Here is a 21,090-nt window from a genome sequence, read left to right as displayed (position 1 = left end):
AGAAGGCTGGGGGGCCAAGGAACCTCTGAGCTCCCCGTCCCAGGCTGGCCCATAAAACATTTTTTAATCTAACTCAAATTATATACTAATTTCTGGCAATGTATATGTTAAAAATAATGTGGGCATATGACAGTGATACAACTGAATTTTTGTGTATGTATTGAGTGTACATGTGCATGTATATATGAAGTATGTGTTAGGTTTTCAACTAGGGTGGCAGTCAGCTATTGCCAATGGTCATGCTGTCTTCACCACTTCGATGCTAGAGTTACAAGTGTGCTCAAGGCTTCCCCAGCTTTTAGATGCATTTTGGAATCTGCACTCTGGTCTTCATGATTATACTGCAAACTCTCTTAACCACTGAGCCATTTCTTCAGTCCATGATATAACTACTTTTAAGGAGACATTTTTATTAGATAAAGCTAACATGCTATATTAAATATAATATTTTTTAAATTGCGGTACTATGCATAGTAGATATTACTACCAGTGAGGTGTGATTCATGAATGAGATGGGAGTCAGGAGAAAATACAGGATGAGAGATGAAACAAAAGTACAGAGTAAAACAAGTAAAGTAAAACATGGAAATAAAACTGTGTACAGGAAATATTTAGAAATAGGGAATAGTAATTCTTCCTTTGTGAAAGTACTAAGTTTAATGCATTCTTTTCTTTTCCTGAATAATCCTCTCTCCAAATGGTGTGAGAGAATGTTAAATAAAGTGAGTTTTCACATACATCCCTCAAGCATACTTTTATTAACATTGCTCATCTAGTGTTATTATTTTCTTTGTCTATCCAGCGTGAGGAAAGCCATCGTCTTAATTCCTCTGTCAGATAGCTTTGTACAAGTTGAGTATGGGAGTCGTCTCTACTCTTGCATACCTCATCCAGGCCTTCACCACTTTATATTCCACCTTCAAAAGATCGCGTTCCACGGATATTATTTGGATCTGATTATTTCTCTTCCCAAAGAAGAGAAATTCCACTTGCTTCTCAGATAAAATTGCATCAATGATTGCGTTCGTGGCTTTTAATGGCACCTGACTTACCGAGTTCCCTATGCCCACTCAACAGTGACTTATACTTTACCCTGGGATCAAGGACATTCATTTTTCTTTCCACCTGACCTCTTCCTTGTCCCTCACTGAATCACCAAAAATGTCATTCCTCTCCTTTGACAGGATGGTTAAACTAAGATTTTTGGTTTTTCATTAAAACTTAGGAAAGCAATACCAAGATAGTTGTAATCCTTAACCCTTTAGTGCCTAGTGAGCACTTAATTCTCTTTGTTTTTTCCTCATCATCTTTAACTCTTCTTAATGTTCTTCTTTTTTTCTTCCCCTCCCCTTTGGTTTTTTGAAACAGGATTTGTCTGTGTGTAGCCCTGGTTATCCTGGAACTTGCTCTGTAGACCAGGCTAGCCTCAGACACATTTCTTAATGTTCTTAAACTTGGTGTTCTTATGACAACATCTTAGGTATGAGTGTAACTTTGTTTACTATGCATTAGTCTTGTTCTCTACTGGATTTAAAGTGATAGAGATTAAAGCTTTTAGAACATATTGTCTCCTCTCCTACTGAGTGACTGAAGTTTAACTCCCATTCCTTGCTTGAGAAGGAAACCTGGTCACTTTGATACCTGGTTTGAGGTTCATGAGCATAGGCTTCCTTCAGAAATTAATTCATATTCCTGACATATAGTGTTCTTATCCATGGACTTCTCCCCAGGCCTGTTTTCAAGATCTAAATTGTCTATAAACACTGAACATATGTGGCCCTAAGAGACCTGCCTAAATCCTGTTGTTACCTACCCTGGTACGTTTAGTGAATATAGGTTACGCTATTCAATTCTGAGACTATTTTTTTTTCACGTTAACACTGTTTTTGCAAGATACAACTTTGTTCTTATTATTTATAATCACTTTTTGGGGGCTAGTGAGATGGCTCCGGGATTAATTAATATAACTTGCTGATCTTGCAGAGGACCCAGGTCTGGTCTCCAGCACACACATGGCAGCTCACAACTGTCTGTAACTGACGGACAAGTCACTGCACACATGTAGCACATTTATATCGTGCAGACAGAACACTTAGACATGTAACAGAAAGTGAACATAGAAGTACCTTTTCTTTCAAATAGTACATAAAACAATAGTTTTCTTATTTTTACAATTGGTGACATTTTAGGTTTGATAAAATACTTGTGCTGGTTAATTTTATCTTAACCTGATACTAGCTAAAGCCATCTGAGAGAAGGGAATCTCAGTTAAGAAAATACTTTTATAAGATCAGTAGACAAGCCTATAGGGCATTTTCTTAGTTGGGGATTGGTGGGGGAGCACCCAGCCCACTGTGGGTGGTGCCATCCATGGGCTGGTGGTCCTGGGTTCTCTAAGAAAGCAGGCTGAGCAAGCCATGGGGAGCAAACTAGTGATCAGCATGCCTCCACGGCCTCTTCATCAGCCTCTGTCTCCAGGTTCCTGGCCTGTGTCAGTTTCTGTCCTGACTTCCTTCAATGATGAACAGTGCTGGGAAAGTTTATGCCACATAAGCCTTTTCTTTTTTGTCATGGTATTTCATCATAGCAATAGGACCCCTAACTAAGACAAGTTGGTAGGTATCTGGATTGTGGGGTATTACTGCTGTGACAGAGCTGACCACTTTATACAGGAAAAGCTATTGAGTGTGCAGTGCTTGGTGGGCTTTCTGTAGAAACTTGGAAGATAAGAATGTTGAGCAGTGCCTGACTTGTGACATTTGAGAGGAAAGTGTAAAGGCTCCATCGGGGCCATTCGTTATTTTGAGTTAAGATTCTGTGCTTCTGGTCAGCTGGGGCTGAAGAATCAGCGGAACTAATAAAGTGAAGCGTTTGCTTTGCTAGTCTACTTGATGCTGATTGTTGTATGGAGCTGAGAAGTTAGTGCTTATTAAGAAGAGACCAGAATTGTTGAGGCGAAATCTTCTTGGAAGTGTTTCCTGAGAGTCAGCATACAGAGGCTGTGTCCCAGAAGTAACCAAGGTTGTACCTCGTACTGGCAGCCAAACTTGGTAGTGTAAGAGTCACCCAGGTGGGTACTGGCATTGAAGACATGAAGGGGGCATGGAGTATAAGGCAGGCCATTGGAGAAGTGCAACCTCAGTGGCAGTTGAGGGCCCAGGGTTGAAGGAGTCATGGCGAAGTTGAGACTCGGCACCATGGAGAGAGCCCATTCATGAAAATGCAGCCCAGTTGCAGCAGAAGACCCTGACATTTTGGAGATACTGACACCGTGGGATGGCTGCCAGGAACAGCAGCGGCAGTGGAGTGGGGCCAGCTCAAGCCGCCTGTGCTGCACGGGCAGAGCAAAGGAAGAAACCCGAGCCACTTGGAGGAGCCCAGACATTAGACATTGAGGCATTCACATTTTTGGAGTTTGGTTTGGCTTTGATTTGACTGTGACTATGCCCTCGTTCTTCCCTCTTGAAGTAGGAAATTATTTCCTTTTTATTTTACAGAAGCCTACACTAGAAAGACTTTGGATTTTAAAAGTGTTTGGCTATTTTAAAGCAACTGAGTTTTTAATGTGTAAAGACTGTAGAACTTTGAAAGTTATTTATGATTTTTAATATGAGATCTTCTGGAATGAATGATACAGGAAAAGTGGTTTAATGGTAATGTATTTGTGTGTCAAGTTGACAAGGGGTCAGTCGTGCTGGATAGTTTTTTATGTCAATTTGACAGATGGGAAACTCAAGAAAATGCCTCCAGCTGGACAGTGGTGGCGCACGCCTTTAATCCCAGCACTCAGCGAGGCAGAGGCAGGTGAATCTCTGTGAGCTTGAGGCCAGTCTGATCTATGGATTGAGTTTCAGGACAGCCAGAGATAACACAGAGAAACCCTGTCTCAGAAAAAAGAAAAGAAGGAAGAAAGAAAGAAGAAAATGCCTCTGTACGTTGGGCTATAGGCAAGCCTATAAGGCATTTTCTTAATTAGTGATTGATGGGAGAGGGCCCAGCCCATTATGGGTGGGGCCATCCCTGGGCTGCTGGTCTTGGACTCTATAAGAAAGTGGGCTGAGCAAGCCATGGAGAGCTTCATGGCCTCAGCTCCGGCCTCCAAATTACCAGAGTAGCCTGTGCTAACTCCATCTACTGCTCAGGAGTCCTAGCACTGTTGCTGTTCCTATTACCATGCTGTCCTCAGCACTGAGCTGCAGGCCTCCGAACCTAATCTAGTACTGCCGTAAGCCACCTGTCCTACCCAAAATGGAGCAAGTTCAAAGAAGGCTTGTCTGCTAGAGGAGAGTAAGAATAAAAGATCCTATAGATACATCCTCTGCCTTTTCCTTTAACATTGCAAATATTAAGACCATTAACTAGCTTTGAGATGAATTCCTATAAAGGAATGTAAATATTGAGATGAATTCTCATTATTGCATTTTTCAAATTTTAATCATTTTTCTTGAGAATTAAGAGGCAGTGGGGGCTGACCTTGATATAAAGTGCACAGGTGCGGTTCTGGGGAAATGTCTTTGCAGATGATGTTTTTGCTGTGGATGTTCGTTTATTACTTCCATAAATATTCTGTTGTCAAAACATGACTTACTGTTTGTTAGCAGTGCTGACAGGAAGGCTCCTCTTAATGGCAGCATTCATATTACCCATATACCCTGTCACTTTTAACTTAGCAATTTTAAGAGAATTGCCTTTGGTAATTACTTAAGATATTTCTAAGTTTATTGATCCCCACCCTTGTTTAACTGAGTGAAGTTTGAGTGGCAGTTCATCTGCTCAGAGATTGATGATTTTGAAAAGTCGTCAAATCCGCATCTTCAAGTCTAAGAAAAAGCTTGCTGCTTCTCAGCACTGATCTTGTCCCTGTGCTGCCAGAAATGCAGTGCACCGAGGAGAGTGCATGGCGGCCAGTGCTGTCCGGGGACACACGCATAACATGCCACTCTAGTGGGCACCTGGCAGTGGGACAAACTTACATCTAAGCCATGTTAACTATCAGCTGTCATTGGGATAGTTTTCTAGTTTTGTTTAATTCATTCGGTCATTGAACAACTGGAAGTGATACTGTTCTGCCAGTTAGAGTTAAAAGAATTGGCACTATAGCTAGTGTCCTTCTGTAAGTTTTCTTCAGCCTCCTGTCTTTTCCCTGGTTTATAGTCAGTAAATATGTGTGGATCACCTGATCCTCAGAACAACCCATGCAGTCACTTGGCCATAGACGCTGTTCTCAGCTGCTGGAGAGGAACTAAGTTCAGTCAGGCTGAATGTATCATGTAAGCTTATCCAGATGTCGTCAATCCAAGAGCCTATGTTTCCTGTCTTGTGTCCCAACGTGCTTTCCAATCTGTGTCTAAAATGATAAATGGGCTTTTCAGTGTCATCATACATAGGAAATTTGCAAAGCTCCATGTTCAGAAATTATACAAAAGAAAGGAGCTGATGTTTCCATTATGACATGAATGGAACCAAGTAAGATTGCTGTAGCCTTCAGGACAGAAGTAAATATATAGAATAACCAAGATGTTCTATAGCAGAAAGTACATGAATATGGTGTAGGAAGAGAAGAGGGGGTGCATCCTAAGTATGCATCCCTAAAACCCAAAGTGGACTAGAAGTTATCCGTGCTATGTATTCATGTTTATGATCTCAGTTTTATTCTCATTCAGAATTTGCCTGTTCAGATGATTGATGTGGTACAGAAAAAAAAAAAACATGATCCTTTGAATGAAGCCTTAATTCAAATGTCAACAAAGTTAACTGTATCTGTACAATCTTAGATGGACAACTTAATTTCTTTAAACTTCTGTTTCTGTATCTACAGAGCAGAAATGGCAGCACTACAATTGTGAAGACTAGCTACCATGAAAAAATGTCTTTCCTTTAAACATTAGAGACATATTAATTACATTAAGCTGTCTTTCAACACTTAATGGCATGAATTTTGCTAGATCTTTCTAACTAGATTTTGGTTTTAAATTTCTGAGTTCATTGTTTCTTAAAATTGAATAATTTTCTCTTTCTTGATAGTCTATTATGGGTCTTTATAATAATTTTATTATAAAGTAGCATTAAGTAAAAAGAAATTCTCCAACTATACCCAAATGTAAAAAGGGTCAGTTTCAATTTTCTCCTATCAAGGCTTTAATAGTGAGGGGTTCTTGTCTTAATTATAGGACTCATTCTTTCTTTCCATAACTAGAATATGTATAAGATGAAAAAGTAATTGCCTTAGTTAATAATGGATTATCATTCTTAGCAAAATGAAAGACATTTCTATAGGAGTAATCCTAGAAATATTTATTCTTCTTACATACTAAAATGCCATTTTAGTTTTGTTTTGTGATTTATTACATACATTTCTCCAGATTCCTTAACATTACTACCTATATCCTTTTAAAAAAACTTGTGAAAATAGATGCTGTGAAATTCATGCTAAAAAACCACACGGTACGTCTTAATTCTTTAATGACTAAAGTTTTCTGGATAGTTAGGTCAGACATTGGTAACTTTCCATGCTCTTTTGCTTCCATTAGAGTGAACACTTTCCATTTCTTGGCATTGGTGATACTTACAGTCTCAGTGACTTCAGGTGCCGAACAACTTTCTACACAGCCCTCACTCGCCTTCTGATGGTAGACCTAGGTAAGTTGATGGTGCCTAACAGGAGATGAACACGGTGTGAAAGAAAGAGTGGAATACTAAGTCCAGCATTTCACTTAGTGCAAGTTGCTTTCATTGATCATTTTCATAATTTCTAAAATTTGCAGCCAAAAGACAGATCTTTGTACTATTTGCCTTGATTCTTTATCTCAGAATTTTCTTTCTTTGTGTCCACTGACCCATTAATTTTACAATTACTAATCTAGAACCTGGGCATGGTGGTTCAGGTGAGACAGGAGGATAGGATAGCAAGTTCAAGGGCTGCCTGGACCACAGAGTGAGTTCAAGATCAGCAGTTTGGCAGACCCTGTCTCATCTCAAAATTTTTTTTATTGATATTTATTGAGCTCTACATTTTTCTCTGCTCCCCTCCCTGCCTCTCCCCTCCCCTTAAACCTTCCCTCAAGGTCCTCATGTTCCCAATTTACTCAGGAGATCTTGTCTTTTTCTACTTCCCATGTAGATTAGATCTATGTATGTCTCTCTTAGTGTCCTCATTGTTGTCTAAGTTCTCTGGGATTGTGATTTCTAGGCTGGTTTTCTTTGCTTTATGTTTAAAAACCACCTATGAGTGAGTATGTGTGATAATTGCCTTTCTGTGTCTGGGTTACCTCACTCAAAATGATGGTTTCTAGCTCCATCCATTTTCCTGCAAAATTCAAGATGTCGTTACTTTTTCTGCTGTGTAGTACTCCATTGTGTAAATTACCATATTTTCCTCATCCATTCTTCGATCGAGGGGCATTTAGGTTGTTTCCAGGTTCTGGCTATGACAAACAATGCTGCTATGAACATAGTTGAGTACATGTCTTGTGGCACGATTGAGCATCCTTTGGGTATGTACCCAAAAGTGGTATTACTGGGTCTTGAGGAAGGTTGTTTCCTAATTTTCTGAGAAATTGCCACACTGGCATCCAAAGGGGCTGTACCAGCTTGCATTCCCACCAGCAATGCAGAAGTGTTCCCTTTACCTCAATTTTATCTCAAAATTTTCTTTAAAAGTCAGGAATACAACTCAACAATAAAGCACTTGTCTAATATGTACAAGACCCAAGTTTCAATCCACACTACTGCAAAGTCAAGGGAAGGAAGTATATTTCTTGCATTTTATTTTCCACATGTTAAATTTTATTTGTTGTGTGTATGTATTTGTGCTCATGTACCACAACATACAGTTGGGGTCAGAGGACAACTTTCAGGAGTCAGTCTGTTCTTCTACCATGTGGGTTCCAGTGATCAAACTTGGGTAATCAGGCTTGGTTGATGACTTTGTCCAGTAGGCAATCTTGCCAGCCCAACAGGAATGGGTCTTTCCCTTTGTTGTTCTGAGACAGGATCCAATGTAGAAGTGCAGGTGGGCCTCAAGCTGAGGTCGAGAATGAGCTGAAAATTCTCCAGCTTCTACTTCTGGAGTGGCTAGGATGACATTACAGGCCTGTGTACGTCCACTGCGTTTTAGGCAGTGCTGAGAACCAAACCCACAATGTCTGATGTACTAGGCCAACACTCTACCCTGACCTATATCCACAGCACTTACGTTGTCTAAGTCTGCAGGGGCATAGTTCGTGGTTTGGTTTTGTTTTGTTTGAGAAGGTGTCAGGAAGGGGTAGTTTTGAACTGCTCTGTAGCTGAGAATGACCTTATACTCGGGTTCTCTTCTGTCTTAACCCCAAGTAATGAGATACTGTCTGGTTTTATGTGGTACTAGGAATCAAATCCAGGGCTTTGTGCATTCTGAGGAAATGCTCTATTGGTACTGCAGTGTAGCCCTGCATTGTTGCTGCTGTTTGTGTGTAGTAACAGTTAAGCTCAAGACAAAAATGGAAAATATGTGAATGTCTAATAATAGAATTAAAAGTATAGTATATAAAATTATAGTGGCCTGTGGCACAAAAAATTGATGGCTGAAGACAATACAGTACATAAAGTTTAATGTTCTTAAGTGAAAAGGCAATACTGAGATAATAGGGCAGTTGTGTATAGTGGAGAAAAATACATCAAAAGGAGCTAAATAGAATGTGGGGCTTTGTATGCTAAATAATTACTGTCACTGTTGTGGGAAACCATATGGAAATGCCTTAAATAATTAAAAGTAAAACCACAGCATGCTTTTGAAATCCTGCTAGTGGGATGCACACCCAGAGGGAGTGAAGTCAGTGTGCAGGAGACATCTGCACCTAGTGTTCCTTACAGCAGCAGTCACAGAAGCCAGGAGATAGAAGCAACCTAAATATCCACTGGCGCATGAACGAGCAAAGAAAATGTCAAACACACTAGAGTACTCTTTAGCCATACAAATAAGAAAGTGAATCATTCCCAGCTGTCTGGAGGAACCTGAGGGGTCGTGTTAAGTGAAATAAGCCAGGCACAGACAGACCAACTACTACCTGATCTCACTTGTACATAGGCTCTAAAAAAGGCAGTCTCATAAAATTGAAGATGGTCGTTTCCACGAACTATTGAAGTTGGAAGTAGTGTGAAATGATGTCCTGGTTTTGATGTGCCCTTTCAATTAGTGATGGGAATAAATAAAATTTAAGAGATATGACATCTAATTGTGGGGTGGGTGATCCTATGTCTCATGCATGCTAGAACTCCATTCCCAGCTTATGCCTGTGATGTTCTTTTTCAAGGGTACACGACATACTCTCATTACAAAAATGGTGACTGCATAAGATCTTGCATGTGCTAATTAAAATGGTAGATGTAATTATATGTTGCTGTATTTTATAATGCCAAAAAATACCTATTTCTGACTTTTTTAAGAATTTTATTTTTACTGATAAATAAAACCAGGGAGATTGTGTATATTACCAGGGTAAAGTGCAATGTTTTGATATTTATAAGCCTTGTTCAGTGTTTTGTTCATGTTAAATAAGCCTTGTTTTCTTAATTTCTGTTGTTTTTGTTTTATTTTGGTTTTGGTAGTACTGAGGGTCAAATCCAAGGATCCTGTGCATGGTAAGCTGGCAGTTTACAAATGAGCTGCAGTCCCAGCTCAGTGTTAAACACCTATCTCTTGTACATTTATAATATCCTCATGTAGTTCTTTTAAATGTACAATACACCATTATTGCATCATTAGCACATCAGGACTTCTTAACTCCTAACTGCACTAAATGCCTATTGGTAGGCTTCTTCCCTTTCCCTTCCCCTCCTCCACAGGCCTCAGCCTCTCTCTGGTAAGCACTGTTACTACAACTTTTATAAAGTTCTTTCAGATATGAAGGAGTAGTCTTTGTGACCTTCTTTATTTCACTTAACATAAGGTTCTATCTGTGTTATCACAAATGGCATTTCATTTCTTTTGATGACCAAATATAACGTGCTGTGTATAAGTGTCATACTTTCCCCGTGTTTCACGGTTCATCGGCTTGGTTCTGTTTCTTGGCTGTTCTGAGTAGTGCTGCAGTGAACACGGCAGTGACCTATCTGTTTCTTTCCTTTGGATGAGTCCCTGATAGTGGAGTTGGTGGATTGTGTTCTTTCTTACGTTTTTGAGTGATCTGCATACTGATTGGTTTTCATGATGACTGTACTCACTGTCCTACTAATAGTGGGCAAAGGTTCCCATTTGCCCGCACTGTCTTCAGCATTCATTATCTTTCCTCTTTGTGGACAGCCATTCTTAATATAATGAAATTATGTATCATTGCATTTTTTGTTTGATGTCATCCCATTTGTCTTCCTTTGATGCCTCAACTTTTAGTGTTAGAGTCTTGTTTTCAAAAAAAATCCTTAAAAAAATCCTTATTCAATTTTAATTTTTTTAATTGAAAATCTGTATTTAGAAAACATGTCTACAAGTAGCTGGAATCTTGAAGTGGGCACATTTCTGTGCGGCTGTGATACTCTAGATTCCTGCATTTTCTTATATTGAAACACTCCGGGGGAGATCAGTCAGCTATAGACATAAGAAGTTTTGGATAGTGACATTGTTATCCTTAGAGAATGTAATACTGATAATATTTGGGGGGGGGGATATCGATTGATTGCTACATCAACATAAATAGAATTTTTAAGGTATGATCATATAAAAGTTTTATTTTGCACATAAAATGCATTGAACCTTGAAATAGTTCAAATGGAAAAACAACTAACCCTCTCCATGTTCATGGCTATATCACTTTCATACATTTCAGCAGAATAAGTCACCAGAAAGACTAATAGCTAAAAGTTGAGAAAATGCAGCTAGAATGATTAAGGAGCTGAGTGGAATTGATTTCTAAGGAAAGATTAAAAGAACCATGTATGTATAACTTGGCTAAGTGACAACCAGAGCTGGAGGCAAAGAAAACTGTCTATAAATATTTGAAGAGTATAAACCAGGCATGCAAAACCCAACCTAGTGTGAGTTCTGAGTAGAAGCTTTCTACACTGAGCACTGGCCAGTCTGCCTCTTGCTGCTGCTGTGGAGAGCAGAGAGGTGGCCCTACACGCTTCGCTCTTCTGGACAGTCATTTATTTAGCAAACACACTGCTGAACTAAGGGCAAGACACACGTCAGGCTTGATGGGCCCTGCCTGGTCTCAAGGAAGTTGCATTTTTGTTTTCCATATATCCAGTCATTAAAATGCTTAAAACACTGTGTAGACCTCATTCTTTTAATGACCTTGGTTCATAGTGAAAGAAATGGAGAGACCAATGATAAAGAGTAATACATGTAGATTTCCTGGAGATTGGCTTTGCCACCTATTCCTTCAGAACCTGATAATGGAAAAGGGTCAGGATTTCCTTTTTCATGGCGTCCTCACACACAGTTTGTCCTTGTCTGTTGTAAACAACAGATGAGCATATGAGTCTGAATATAGTGCAGGCTATCCCAAAACACTTTCGTACTTGGCTGGTGTTTGGATAAGTAATATTCATATTGGTGCCAGAAGGACTCTGCCTTGCACAGTTTTTTGTTTTGTTTTGTTTCTTGAGACAGGGTTTCTCTGTGTAACAGCCCTGGCTGTCCTGGAACTCCTCTATAGACCAGGCTGGCCTCAAATTTACAGAGATCCTCCTGTCTTTGCCTCCTGAGTGCTAGGATTAAAGTTGTACACCACCACTCCTGACTTGCAATGCACACTTTTGAAGGCAGATTTATTTTTACTTACTATTGCTTAATGTAAACTGTGACAATAAAAATTTAAGTAAACATTTATAATTTGAATAAGAGAATTTCACTTTTTTCCAAGTTAGATTTCTTTTAAATATCTGTCCCATAACAGTATAAATTATGAATTTATATTTTTCAGTTCAAAGTTTAGGGAAAAATGTAATTGTTATATTCTAGTGCTTTTTTTCATACCTTTAATGAAACAGAAAGAGGCTATAATAGACATGTACCCAGCACATAGTAGGTTCTCAACATAAGTCAGTTGTATCTGAGTTACAGGTTAAATTTAAAACTGAAATAACTATCTGTATGGAACTTTATGCTGTTTGAAAAAAATACCCCTTCCCTACTTACCAGGGATTCTGTAAAATAGTGAGCAGGTAAGCATCGAGCAGTGATTTGTGGTGTAAATAGGGTTTCTTTGCCTTGTTAAGGACCAGAGTTATTCTTTCCATTGTAAGCTGAAATTCTTCAGAGTACTGATTTTATCTTTTTTATGACGTTTTAACACCAAGCTCACTGTAGTTACTTAACTGGGTGCTTGTTCTATCACAAACAAGAAGGATCCATTATTGTGGCTGCTGGAATCAGCCCTGCCTGCCAGGGTCTCCCTGGAAATATCTTTTATCGTTGCTTCTACAACTGTTGGCTGCACACAGCCATTCTTGTGCTGGATTAGTCAGTGCCTGCTCCCTTTTTACACTGTTACTGCTTCTGTTTTTCTTGATATTGTTGAACATGTTTTTGATTATTTGAGGCCTTGTATCACAATCTAGATTGAGGGTGCCATTGCTGTCAAAGATTTCTTATGTATAGATTAATAGTTTTCTCTTTGTGTTCACTGCCCCATGGAAACAAGGAAGAAAAAAATAGTACTATACTCAAAAGTAGCACAGATCATGTATTAAATGAAAGAAACAAAAATAATGAGGATGAAAACCATTCTCAAAAAATAATAATAGTAAATTTTATGGCACTGATTCAGGGAGATAAGAATCAAGTAGGAAAAAACTGCCTAACCAAACTGCTTGCAGAAAAACTGGACGTGATTCCTGGCTTGAAATACAAAACATTCTAATTGAATCCTACAAAATGAATTGGATATTTTTATATAAGCCATGCACACTGGAGCAGTTAGAAGGGGAGAGAAATTGGGTGTCACATTAATTGGTATTTACTTTGAAATGCATTTTGGGTTATATTCAATAATTTGCACTTTGTATGAATTTAATTAGATGCTATGTGCCCCAGGTTGTATTTCAGATGAAAATGGGGGAGTTTTTGGCAATAACTGTTGTACTATGTTATCAAACTGTTTTAAATAAACTAGACAAAATGCTCACTTCTATGAAGGACAGAATTGGAATCATTTCATCATTATGATGATAATGTTTCAATGTGGAAACAATGTTAGCTATGTGCTATTTAAGTCCTCAGAAATTAGCAGAGGAGTACAGGAAGTCCCTTGCAAGTAAATGCACATGTAGAAAGAAATGGGTGGTCAACCTCTGTACTCGCAGGCTTACCCCTTCAGGGAACCACTCCACAGCTCCCTGGGTTGTCTTACAATTAACTTGTTGATTTAATAAGCTAAAGGGAAGAGAGAACTTCCAACAAGCTGTTCAGTGTAAAATATTTGAATAAACCAAAACTTTCTTATTGTTTAAATAGAAGTAAATTAGCTTGATAAACACTGAATGGGAAAGTGTAGAAAAAACTTAAAAGTAAGCTGTTTGTTTTGTGAAGAACCAAAAAGTAGTTGCAAATGTTTTTGCCACTAATAAACTTGGGATTGTTCAGTGTTAACAGTCATATCATGTCATACATGCAGAAATTCTGACCCTGAACATTCAAAAGTATTTGGGTAGGATTTGGGTGAGCAGTACAATTCCTTGGGTATTTTAAATTGTAAAAACCAATATTTTAAAAAATGGTGTTTATGGATGTTAAGACAGTTCTGTCTTTAGAAGTGAGGGTGACACCACGTGTGTTTTCATGATTTGTAACAGGAATTGGCACTTGAAGATACTGCTGACCTAAAGGTGAGGAATTTTATGTAACAAGTTAACTACTTGTGTAACACGGAAAGAATGTTCTACCAATAGCAGCTAGAGGTTGATTTTTAGATACCCAGAAAGGAACTTCCCTTTGTATTACATTGTATCTGTGTGTGCTTCTGAAACCTCAAAGCCCACCCTGGTGGTCCACTTCTTTTAATAGGCCACGCCTACCTCAACAAGATCACTTCACAGTCGGAGAATGTGACCTTGCTTGTGGAAATCAGAGGACTCTTGGAAATGGCAGTTTTCTTCCTCTGCCTTGTGTGCTTCAAGAGACTGAAGGCTATAGAGCTTGGTGGTGGGTTCTTTTATCCTTTCAGCCTTCTGCCTGCCCCTTCTTTATTAAAAATAGCAAACATTTATTTACAGATTTATATTTTGCAAACTACTTACACTTGTAATGTGCCTGACATATAAAAATAGTCACTTTGAATATGCTTTATATTTAATTCAGTAAGCTGTTTTCATGTACCTTATCCTATTTAACCTCTCAGCAGTCTGCATTAAGTCCATCATCCCATTGTTAATAGGCTCAGAGATTCACTGACTTGCCCAAAGTAGCCGTCAGAACTCATGTCTGTACTCACCCCCGCCAGATCATTCCTCAGCCCTCACCTTCTCAATCCAGGAAGAAATAAAACTTTTTCTTCTATTTTATTTGAAGTGTTTGGACGAAATGATTGATTCTTGGCTCGAGAACAGTGAGGGGAAAACAAGAGATTACTTTCTAGGAATCTATGAAGTGAACACATTCACGTCTTTGGTTTTTTTTTTTTCTGGGTAGACAAATATGACAATTAGTCCAATGAAGCTCAGATGAAATTTTAGATGGTGTTCTATGTCTAATAATTGGACAAAGCGGTTTTTCTTCTCATGGATTAAGGAACAGAAAAAAGTAGACTTCTCAGGAAGACTTAGCAGGTGAGCGGCTTGACAAGGAATAGCTAATGTTCTCATAGGTGAAGAATACATCACCATTTCACCTGTGTCCATGACTTGGCAGAGACTGCTTGGAAAGTAGACGTGGGAGAAGGGTGGGAGAGTGGGCAGTGGGGGTAAAAAGCAGCTGGAAATACTTAGAATCCATAATGAGATAATTAAGACTAATTAGCCGGCCCTGTAGGCAGAAAGCAGCCCATTAAGTCCAGATCCAGTTTTAATAATGTACCTGGCTTTGAGGGTAGAGTCCAGAGCTCCCTGGGGAATAGAATGCTCGGGGTGAAACTTGTAGGTTAGGTCTCTTACATCTGCACTGGATAATGTATTTTTCTTCTAGAAACTAATGTGAGTATTGTGCTTTTCTAGAACTTCAGAGAGCCTCAGTTTTCTCATCTATTAAATGGAGATAGAGGATTGCCATGCAAACTGAATGCCTACTTAGTAACTATTAACTAAGAAAGAAACACTTATTGAAAGTCATAAGCAAATCACCATGGACCTCAAAGTGAGGCAGTTTCACTACTCTTCCTGCGTCTGCTCTCCCCACTGATGACACTTCCTTGTGATTCTAAAATACCCTGCCCTGCCTGAAGTCACAGTCATCTCAAGAGTGACCAGAGCTCCTAATCAGTTTACAAGGAAACTGGACTGGAGCCAGATTCCATCTTTTTGAAGGACTAGCCAAGCACATTCCTTGAGTCCTCTGCTAAACAAAACTTGAGGACTGTCATCTTACAGCATTGGACTTATCAGGACCCATGGAGGTAGATGGACTAAGACCACGGATTCTGCTGGGATCACCCACAGCTACTTGCCTTTAGTGGGCTATTTTCTGTACTCACTCTCGTCTTATTCTTTTCTTAATTTACCTCAGTTTGGACTACCAAACTACAGGCAAGTCTTTATGTACTGTGTTAAATTCTTATTACTTATGTAACAAATTGTCACAGCTTAATAATTTAAATAGTATAAAGATTACTTCATAGTTCTAGATGGCAGATGTCCAAAGTGGGTCTCAGTGAGTTGAACTATGGTATTGGCAGTGCTGTGGTCTAGATAGTCTATCCTCCTGCTTCACAGCTTCTAGAGGTCCTTTCCCCACCCCTCACTCCCCACCAAACAGTTGGCCTGGGCTCATGGTGTTGTCCTTATGAGTCTCTCCCACTTTTAAGGACTCTTAGGGCCAATTGGACTGATCTGAATAGTTCTAAATAATTTTTTTCTTCATTTGTTTTGACAGGGTCTTTTAGGTTACTCAAGGTGGACTAGAGCTCATGGTGATCCTCCTGTCTCAGCTTCCTAAGAGCTGCGATTGAAAGTGTTTGTCTTTATTTTAAATAACTCAAAATACTCACATGTTCCCATGTTAGAATTTTATCCATCATGCTGACATCACAAATGCCAAAGCATTTCATAGTGTTTACCGTGCAGCATATACTTCGCAGCTGTTGGCTCCCATCATTTATAATTACTGTAATTACTTGTTACTTGTCTCTCCTTGCCCACTTTACCAATTCCCCAGTGATCCAGCCACTGTCTGCATTCAAATTTGAGGAACTCAAAAGATTGACAGTATGTATATATTTCAAGGCAATAAGGATAGACTCAGATTTTCTGTCATGGCAGTGCTTTTCTTTTCTTTTTAGGATGTAGTGCCATAAAATTGGCTTTTCTTAAATGTGCAATCCAAGGGTATTCATCATATTTGGAGTATTTACAAGGTTGTATAACTAACACCATTATGTAAGTCCAAAGCATTCCAATCCCCAACCCACCCCTTCTACTGACAGCCACTTAATTGTTTTCTGTCTCTATTTGTCCTACAGTGAACATTGGATATAAATGGAATTATAGCCTCTGTGTCTGTCTTTAACTTAGTATAATAATTTTCAGGCTTATCCATGTTTTAGCATATATTGATACTTTCCCCCTTTTGATGGTTGAATATTTCTATGTGTGTACACACATACATATAACTCATCTACTCTTCAACTTAAATAAGCAGTTGAAATGTTCCTACCTTTGGCTATTATGAAAGAGTGCTGCTATAAAAATTTAGGTTTTGTTTAATTGAGACAGGGTCTCCTCTGTAACCCAGATCTCCCTAGACATGGAGGTCCTCCTGCCTCTGCCCATGGAGTGCTTTGTTTACAAGTGTGCACGGAATCAACTATTTTAAACTCACCGCCCCTCAAATTTGTTTTAGTGTGAGGTTGGTTGCTTTGGGGGAGGTTTTGTTGGTTTAGTTTGGATTTTTGAGGCAAGGTCTCTTGGAAGCCAGTCTAGCCGCAAACTCATTTTGTAGCTGAGAGTGTCTTAAAACTCGTGATCTTCCTCTTAACATCTCACAAGTGTCCAAGGTTTGAAACTGTGCACAACAATAAATAAAATGCACTAAAAAACAAGTATTTGGCTGCCAACATATTAAGAAAGACCCTATTCTAAATGTGTTCTCTCTAAAACATAAAAATAATATGGAACATATCATTGAAACATATAAAAATAATAATTTCTCTGTTCAACCATACCCCCAGAAACCTAGAAAGGTGACTTGTTTGGTGATGTCCTAAAAGCCAAAAAAAAAAAAATATATCTTTTCTTTTTATGAGTGATGAAGAACTTAAAATGTATATTAATATAATAACTTACCTTTCATATTTGGAGATAGTTTGTTAATGAGCATTATACCTATAAATCATATTAGTTTTGTGACGTACTAGAAAAAATGTCAACCTTATTACTCATAAGGTCCTGACATGTACATTTTACATAGTAAATATATGACTACATCCTTGACCGGACAGCTCATATTTCTTCTTTTGCATCAGAACCAACAAATGGTACCTCTGTAGACAATACAGGGGAGGGGGAACTCCTTAATGGATGCTGATGCAAGTAACCAGTTTTCCAACTAAGGCAGTAAAGCATAACCATGCAGTCACACAGGAAGAGCACAAAGCGCAATGGAGACCCTACTGATGGCCTCTCTCGGCATTGGCCTAGGGATTCTACTTTCCTCACCAGCACCAAGATGTTTTTTACTCTCTTCTGATATTTCAGCTCCAAATTCAAGATTCTGTGTCACTGACTTCACTCCATCCTTTCGATGCCTTCCACTCCATCAGAGATATTGGGGGAGTTCATATTAAGATCATCACCGGCACTTATCAGCCGGGAAATATTTGGCAACTACATAATTCTTTTGGGCATCTCTGTTCCCATGTAAAAACTGAGATTGTATGATTTCATGGGATTGTGAGTTCCAGCAGTTTGTTGAATATAGTAAGAGCCATGAGCATGTTCTTTGAATAAACTCAGGACTGACTTCATCCAGACCCTATTCTAAATACTGGAGAGACAGCTGTCAGCAAAGCGGATCATGTTCCTCCCCAGAAAGGTTCTGTTGTCATAAAGGAGACAAATGATAACGTGTGTAAAAGGCCCCAGCCAGTCACAGTAACTCCAGTAAGAACAGGAAAGCAGCTGCGGGATGACGGTGGAGGGAGTCGGTCACTTGAGACACAGTGGGCAGAAAGGCCTGTGAAGAGCTGCTCACATTCCAACTGTGTTGTTGTTTTTTTTTTTTTTTTTGTTTTGTTTTTCACATTTTGAAATCTATGGGGTTTTGTTTGTTTGTTGTTTGTCAAGACAGGGTTTCTGTGCATAGCCCTGGCTGTCCTGGAATTCTCTCTGTAGATCAGGTTGCCATCAAACTCAGATTCACCTACTTCTGCCTCCCAAGTGCTGGGATCAGAGGCAGTCGGCCACTGTCACCCAACTGAAATCTTTGTTTTTTAAAATTTGTATTAAAATTTAATTAAAATATAACTGTATCCCTTCCCATTTTTCTTTCTTTTCAGAACCTTTCATGTCTCCTCTCTCAAACCCTCCTGTATCACTTCTCACTCCCTCTCAAACTGATGGCCTCTTTTTCTTTGACTGTTATTGTTGGACACATAAATCAACACACAAAACCTGCTGAGCCCATTTAGCATGGCATATGTGGATATGAGTGAATGATCTTAAGGCTGACCACTGAAGGGTCCCTTCCCTATAGAAGCTAATTCTCCCTGTCTCAGCAGTTATTAGTTAGTTGCCTATGGTTTTTTTGTCCAGGGATGGGACCTAGTCGAATTGAGCCCTTCCCCATTATCATGTCTATTAATATTGTCATTACTCGGGTCTTGTTTGGCATCCATATGATTGATGTGATATGCTATTTCTGAGATTCAATCTCCCTGGTCCTCAGGCTCTTACATCTCTGTGTCCCTTCTTCCTCCATGTTTCCTGAGTCTTCGGTTCAGGAGTTGTTATAGATATTTAACCGAGCTCCCATGCTCTGTTATCTCTGCATTGTGCCCAGTTGTGATTTTCTATAATGGTCTCCATTTACTGTAAAGAGGAGCTTCTTTGAACAGAGAAAGCTACACTCGTCTGTGAGTACAAGGGTAAGCTTTGAAAGGCAAATAGGGATTTTTCTGGTCTGGCGCAGTAGAATAGCAGGTTCTCCTCTAAGATCTGTGACCTCAGATTTCTAAGACAAGGAGTGGTTTCCTGCCTATTGAGTGGGCCTCGAGAATTGTGATTCGTGAAGTAGATGAAATCTGGAAGACTGTTTTATCTGTAGCTCAGAATATGAAGTTGGAATGCAGAAGCTCTGAGTTTATGTTTGTTGTGAATAAACATCCCTTTGCATTGGAAAAGTCTAAGCTTTGTTACAGAAGCTTCATTCCCAGAGGAAGGGATTTATTGGGAAGGCAATCGTGTGGTCGCACTTTTATTTAATTATCATAATCACCTCTCTACGTCCATGCTGAACTCAAGACAAAAAAATGCTAATGGATGTCATTTATGAAGTGCCAGCAAGGGCAGGTACAGATGCTTCGTCATTTAATCCTCACAGCTAACTTTATGAAGTAAATATTGTGTCTCTTAATTACAAATGAGGACACTAAGGCTTAGATGCCAGACAGCTAACAGTGGCAGAGCCAGGACTGAAGCTTAGTTTCGGATCATCCACTCAAGACTGGAAAGCCAGTCCCCTTCTGCCTGCAAGGATAATTATCGCTGTTTTATTAATAATCACTTTTAGAAAACACTTTATCATAGAGGAACATTGTTTTTAAATTCAGTGTACATGTATAGTATGTACCTAGGATCTGATAATGTTCACTTCTACTATCTGCTAGATTAGGGTTTTGTATTTTCCTAGAGTCTTTTTTGTGTTTCTTTTATAGTGGTAATGTTTGAACCCATGTCTTTCATACAGCCTGGGCAATGTTGCTACTCCACCACTGAGCTACCTGCCAAGGCCTTTTTTTTTTTTTAATATCAAAAATTTTTTTCTTTTTCTTTTTTTTTTTAAGAAAAAGAAAAAAAAACAACTTTGGTATAGCAAGTTTTCAAGTGGCTGGGCCTAGCATTGAAATCCTGATCCCCCGCCCCTTCTTCCAAGTGCTAATCTTACTGACCTGACCCAGGACTTTGGAAATTTGCTGAAACAAATGTTTTCCATTCAAACACGGTATTTCCCTAGTAACAGAAGGTACTGTTTTCAGAGCTCACACTGTAATACCAGTGCATATATACCACTGGTATATATGAAACATCTATTTTTCATGTATTTTAGCATTTAATTGTAACACAAATGAATAATAAAAACCTAGAGACAGCTATTAGGGTTCAACCTAAAGATCAGAAAAGCAAAGTAGCCAAGCCACTAGAGAGCTCTTACCTATAAGAAATCCTGACTGAAAAGAGAAGTAGTTCCTGGCTTATATTCCTCACTAGTGCTAGGATTAAAGGCATGCACCACTACCACCTGACTTCTGTGGCAAACCAGTGTGACTGCTCGGTCTAAAGTTATGTACCACCACTGCCTGGTCTGTTAGACTGACCAGTGTGGCTGTTTTTATCTCTCATTAGCAAACAAGCTTTATTTATTAAAATACAAGTAAACTTCACTACATTTAATATTCACTACAGAAACCTTAAAGATAGTTTCATCCTTATTTTGTAGATGAGGAAGCTGAGATTCAGTGATTAGTAAGATACCCAAGGCTAAATAATCTGTGGCCAAGGTCAGATTCCTGAACCTGTGTACTGCAGAGCACTGCATCATCGACTGGCAACCACACCGTAGCAGCGTGTCAAAGCTGGGGCCAAGATAAGTAGCCAGTGTAGGTTAGTAGTTAATATGTACATTATAAGTTTCTCATCGGCTCTGGGGGCTGGAGAGATGGCTCAGAAGTTAAGAGCATTGCCTGCTCTTCCAAAGGTCCTGAGTTCAATTCCCAGCAACCACATGGTGGCTCACAACCATCTGTAATG

At 39.1% G+C, this 21,090-nt stretch overlaps 1 protein-coding gene across 2 annotated transcripts in view; it reads left to right on the top strand.

Moving 5' to 3' along the window:
- Ranbp17 (RAN binding protein 17) overlaps positions 1-21,090 on the top strand; it is a 352,625-nt gene that overhangs the window by 244,998 nt on the left and 86,537 nt on the right. For both annotated transcript variants that reach the window (XM_026780758.1, XM_026780757.1), the window contains 2 exons: positions 6,381-6,444; positions 6,531-6,639. In XM_026780758.1, the coding sequence (XP_026636559.1) occupies positions 6,381-6,444; positions 6,531-6,639 (173 nt within the window). The remainder of the gene's footprint in view (positions 1-6,380; positions 6,445-6,530; positions 6,640-21,090) is intronic.

This window comes from Microtus ochrogaster, chromosome 7 (assembly GCF_000317375.1).
Source record: "Microtus ochrogaster isolate Prairie Vole_2 chromosome 7, MicOch1.0, whole genome shotgun sequence".
Taxonomy (NCBI): Eukaryota; Metazoa; Chordata; class Mammalia; order Rodentia; family Cricetidae; genus Microtus; species Microtus ochrogaster.
The sequence above is the reverse complement of the archived record's forward strand: the minus strand, read 5'-3'. Positions and strand labels throughout refer to the sequence as shown.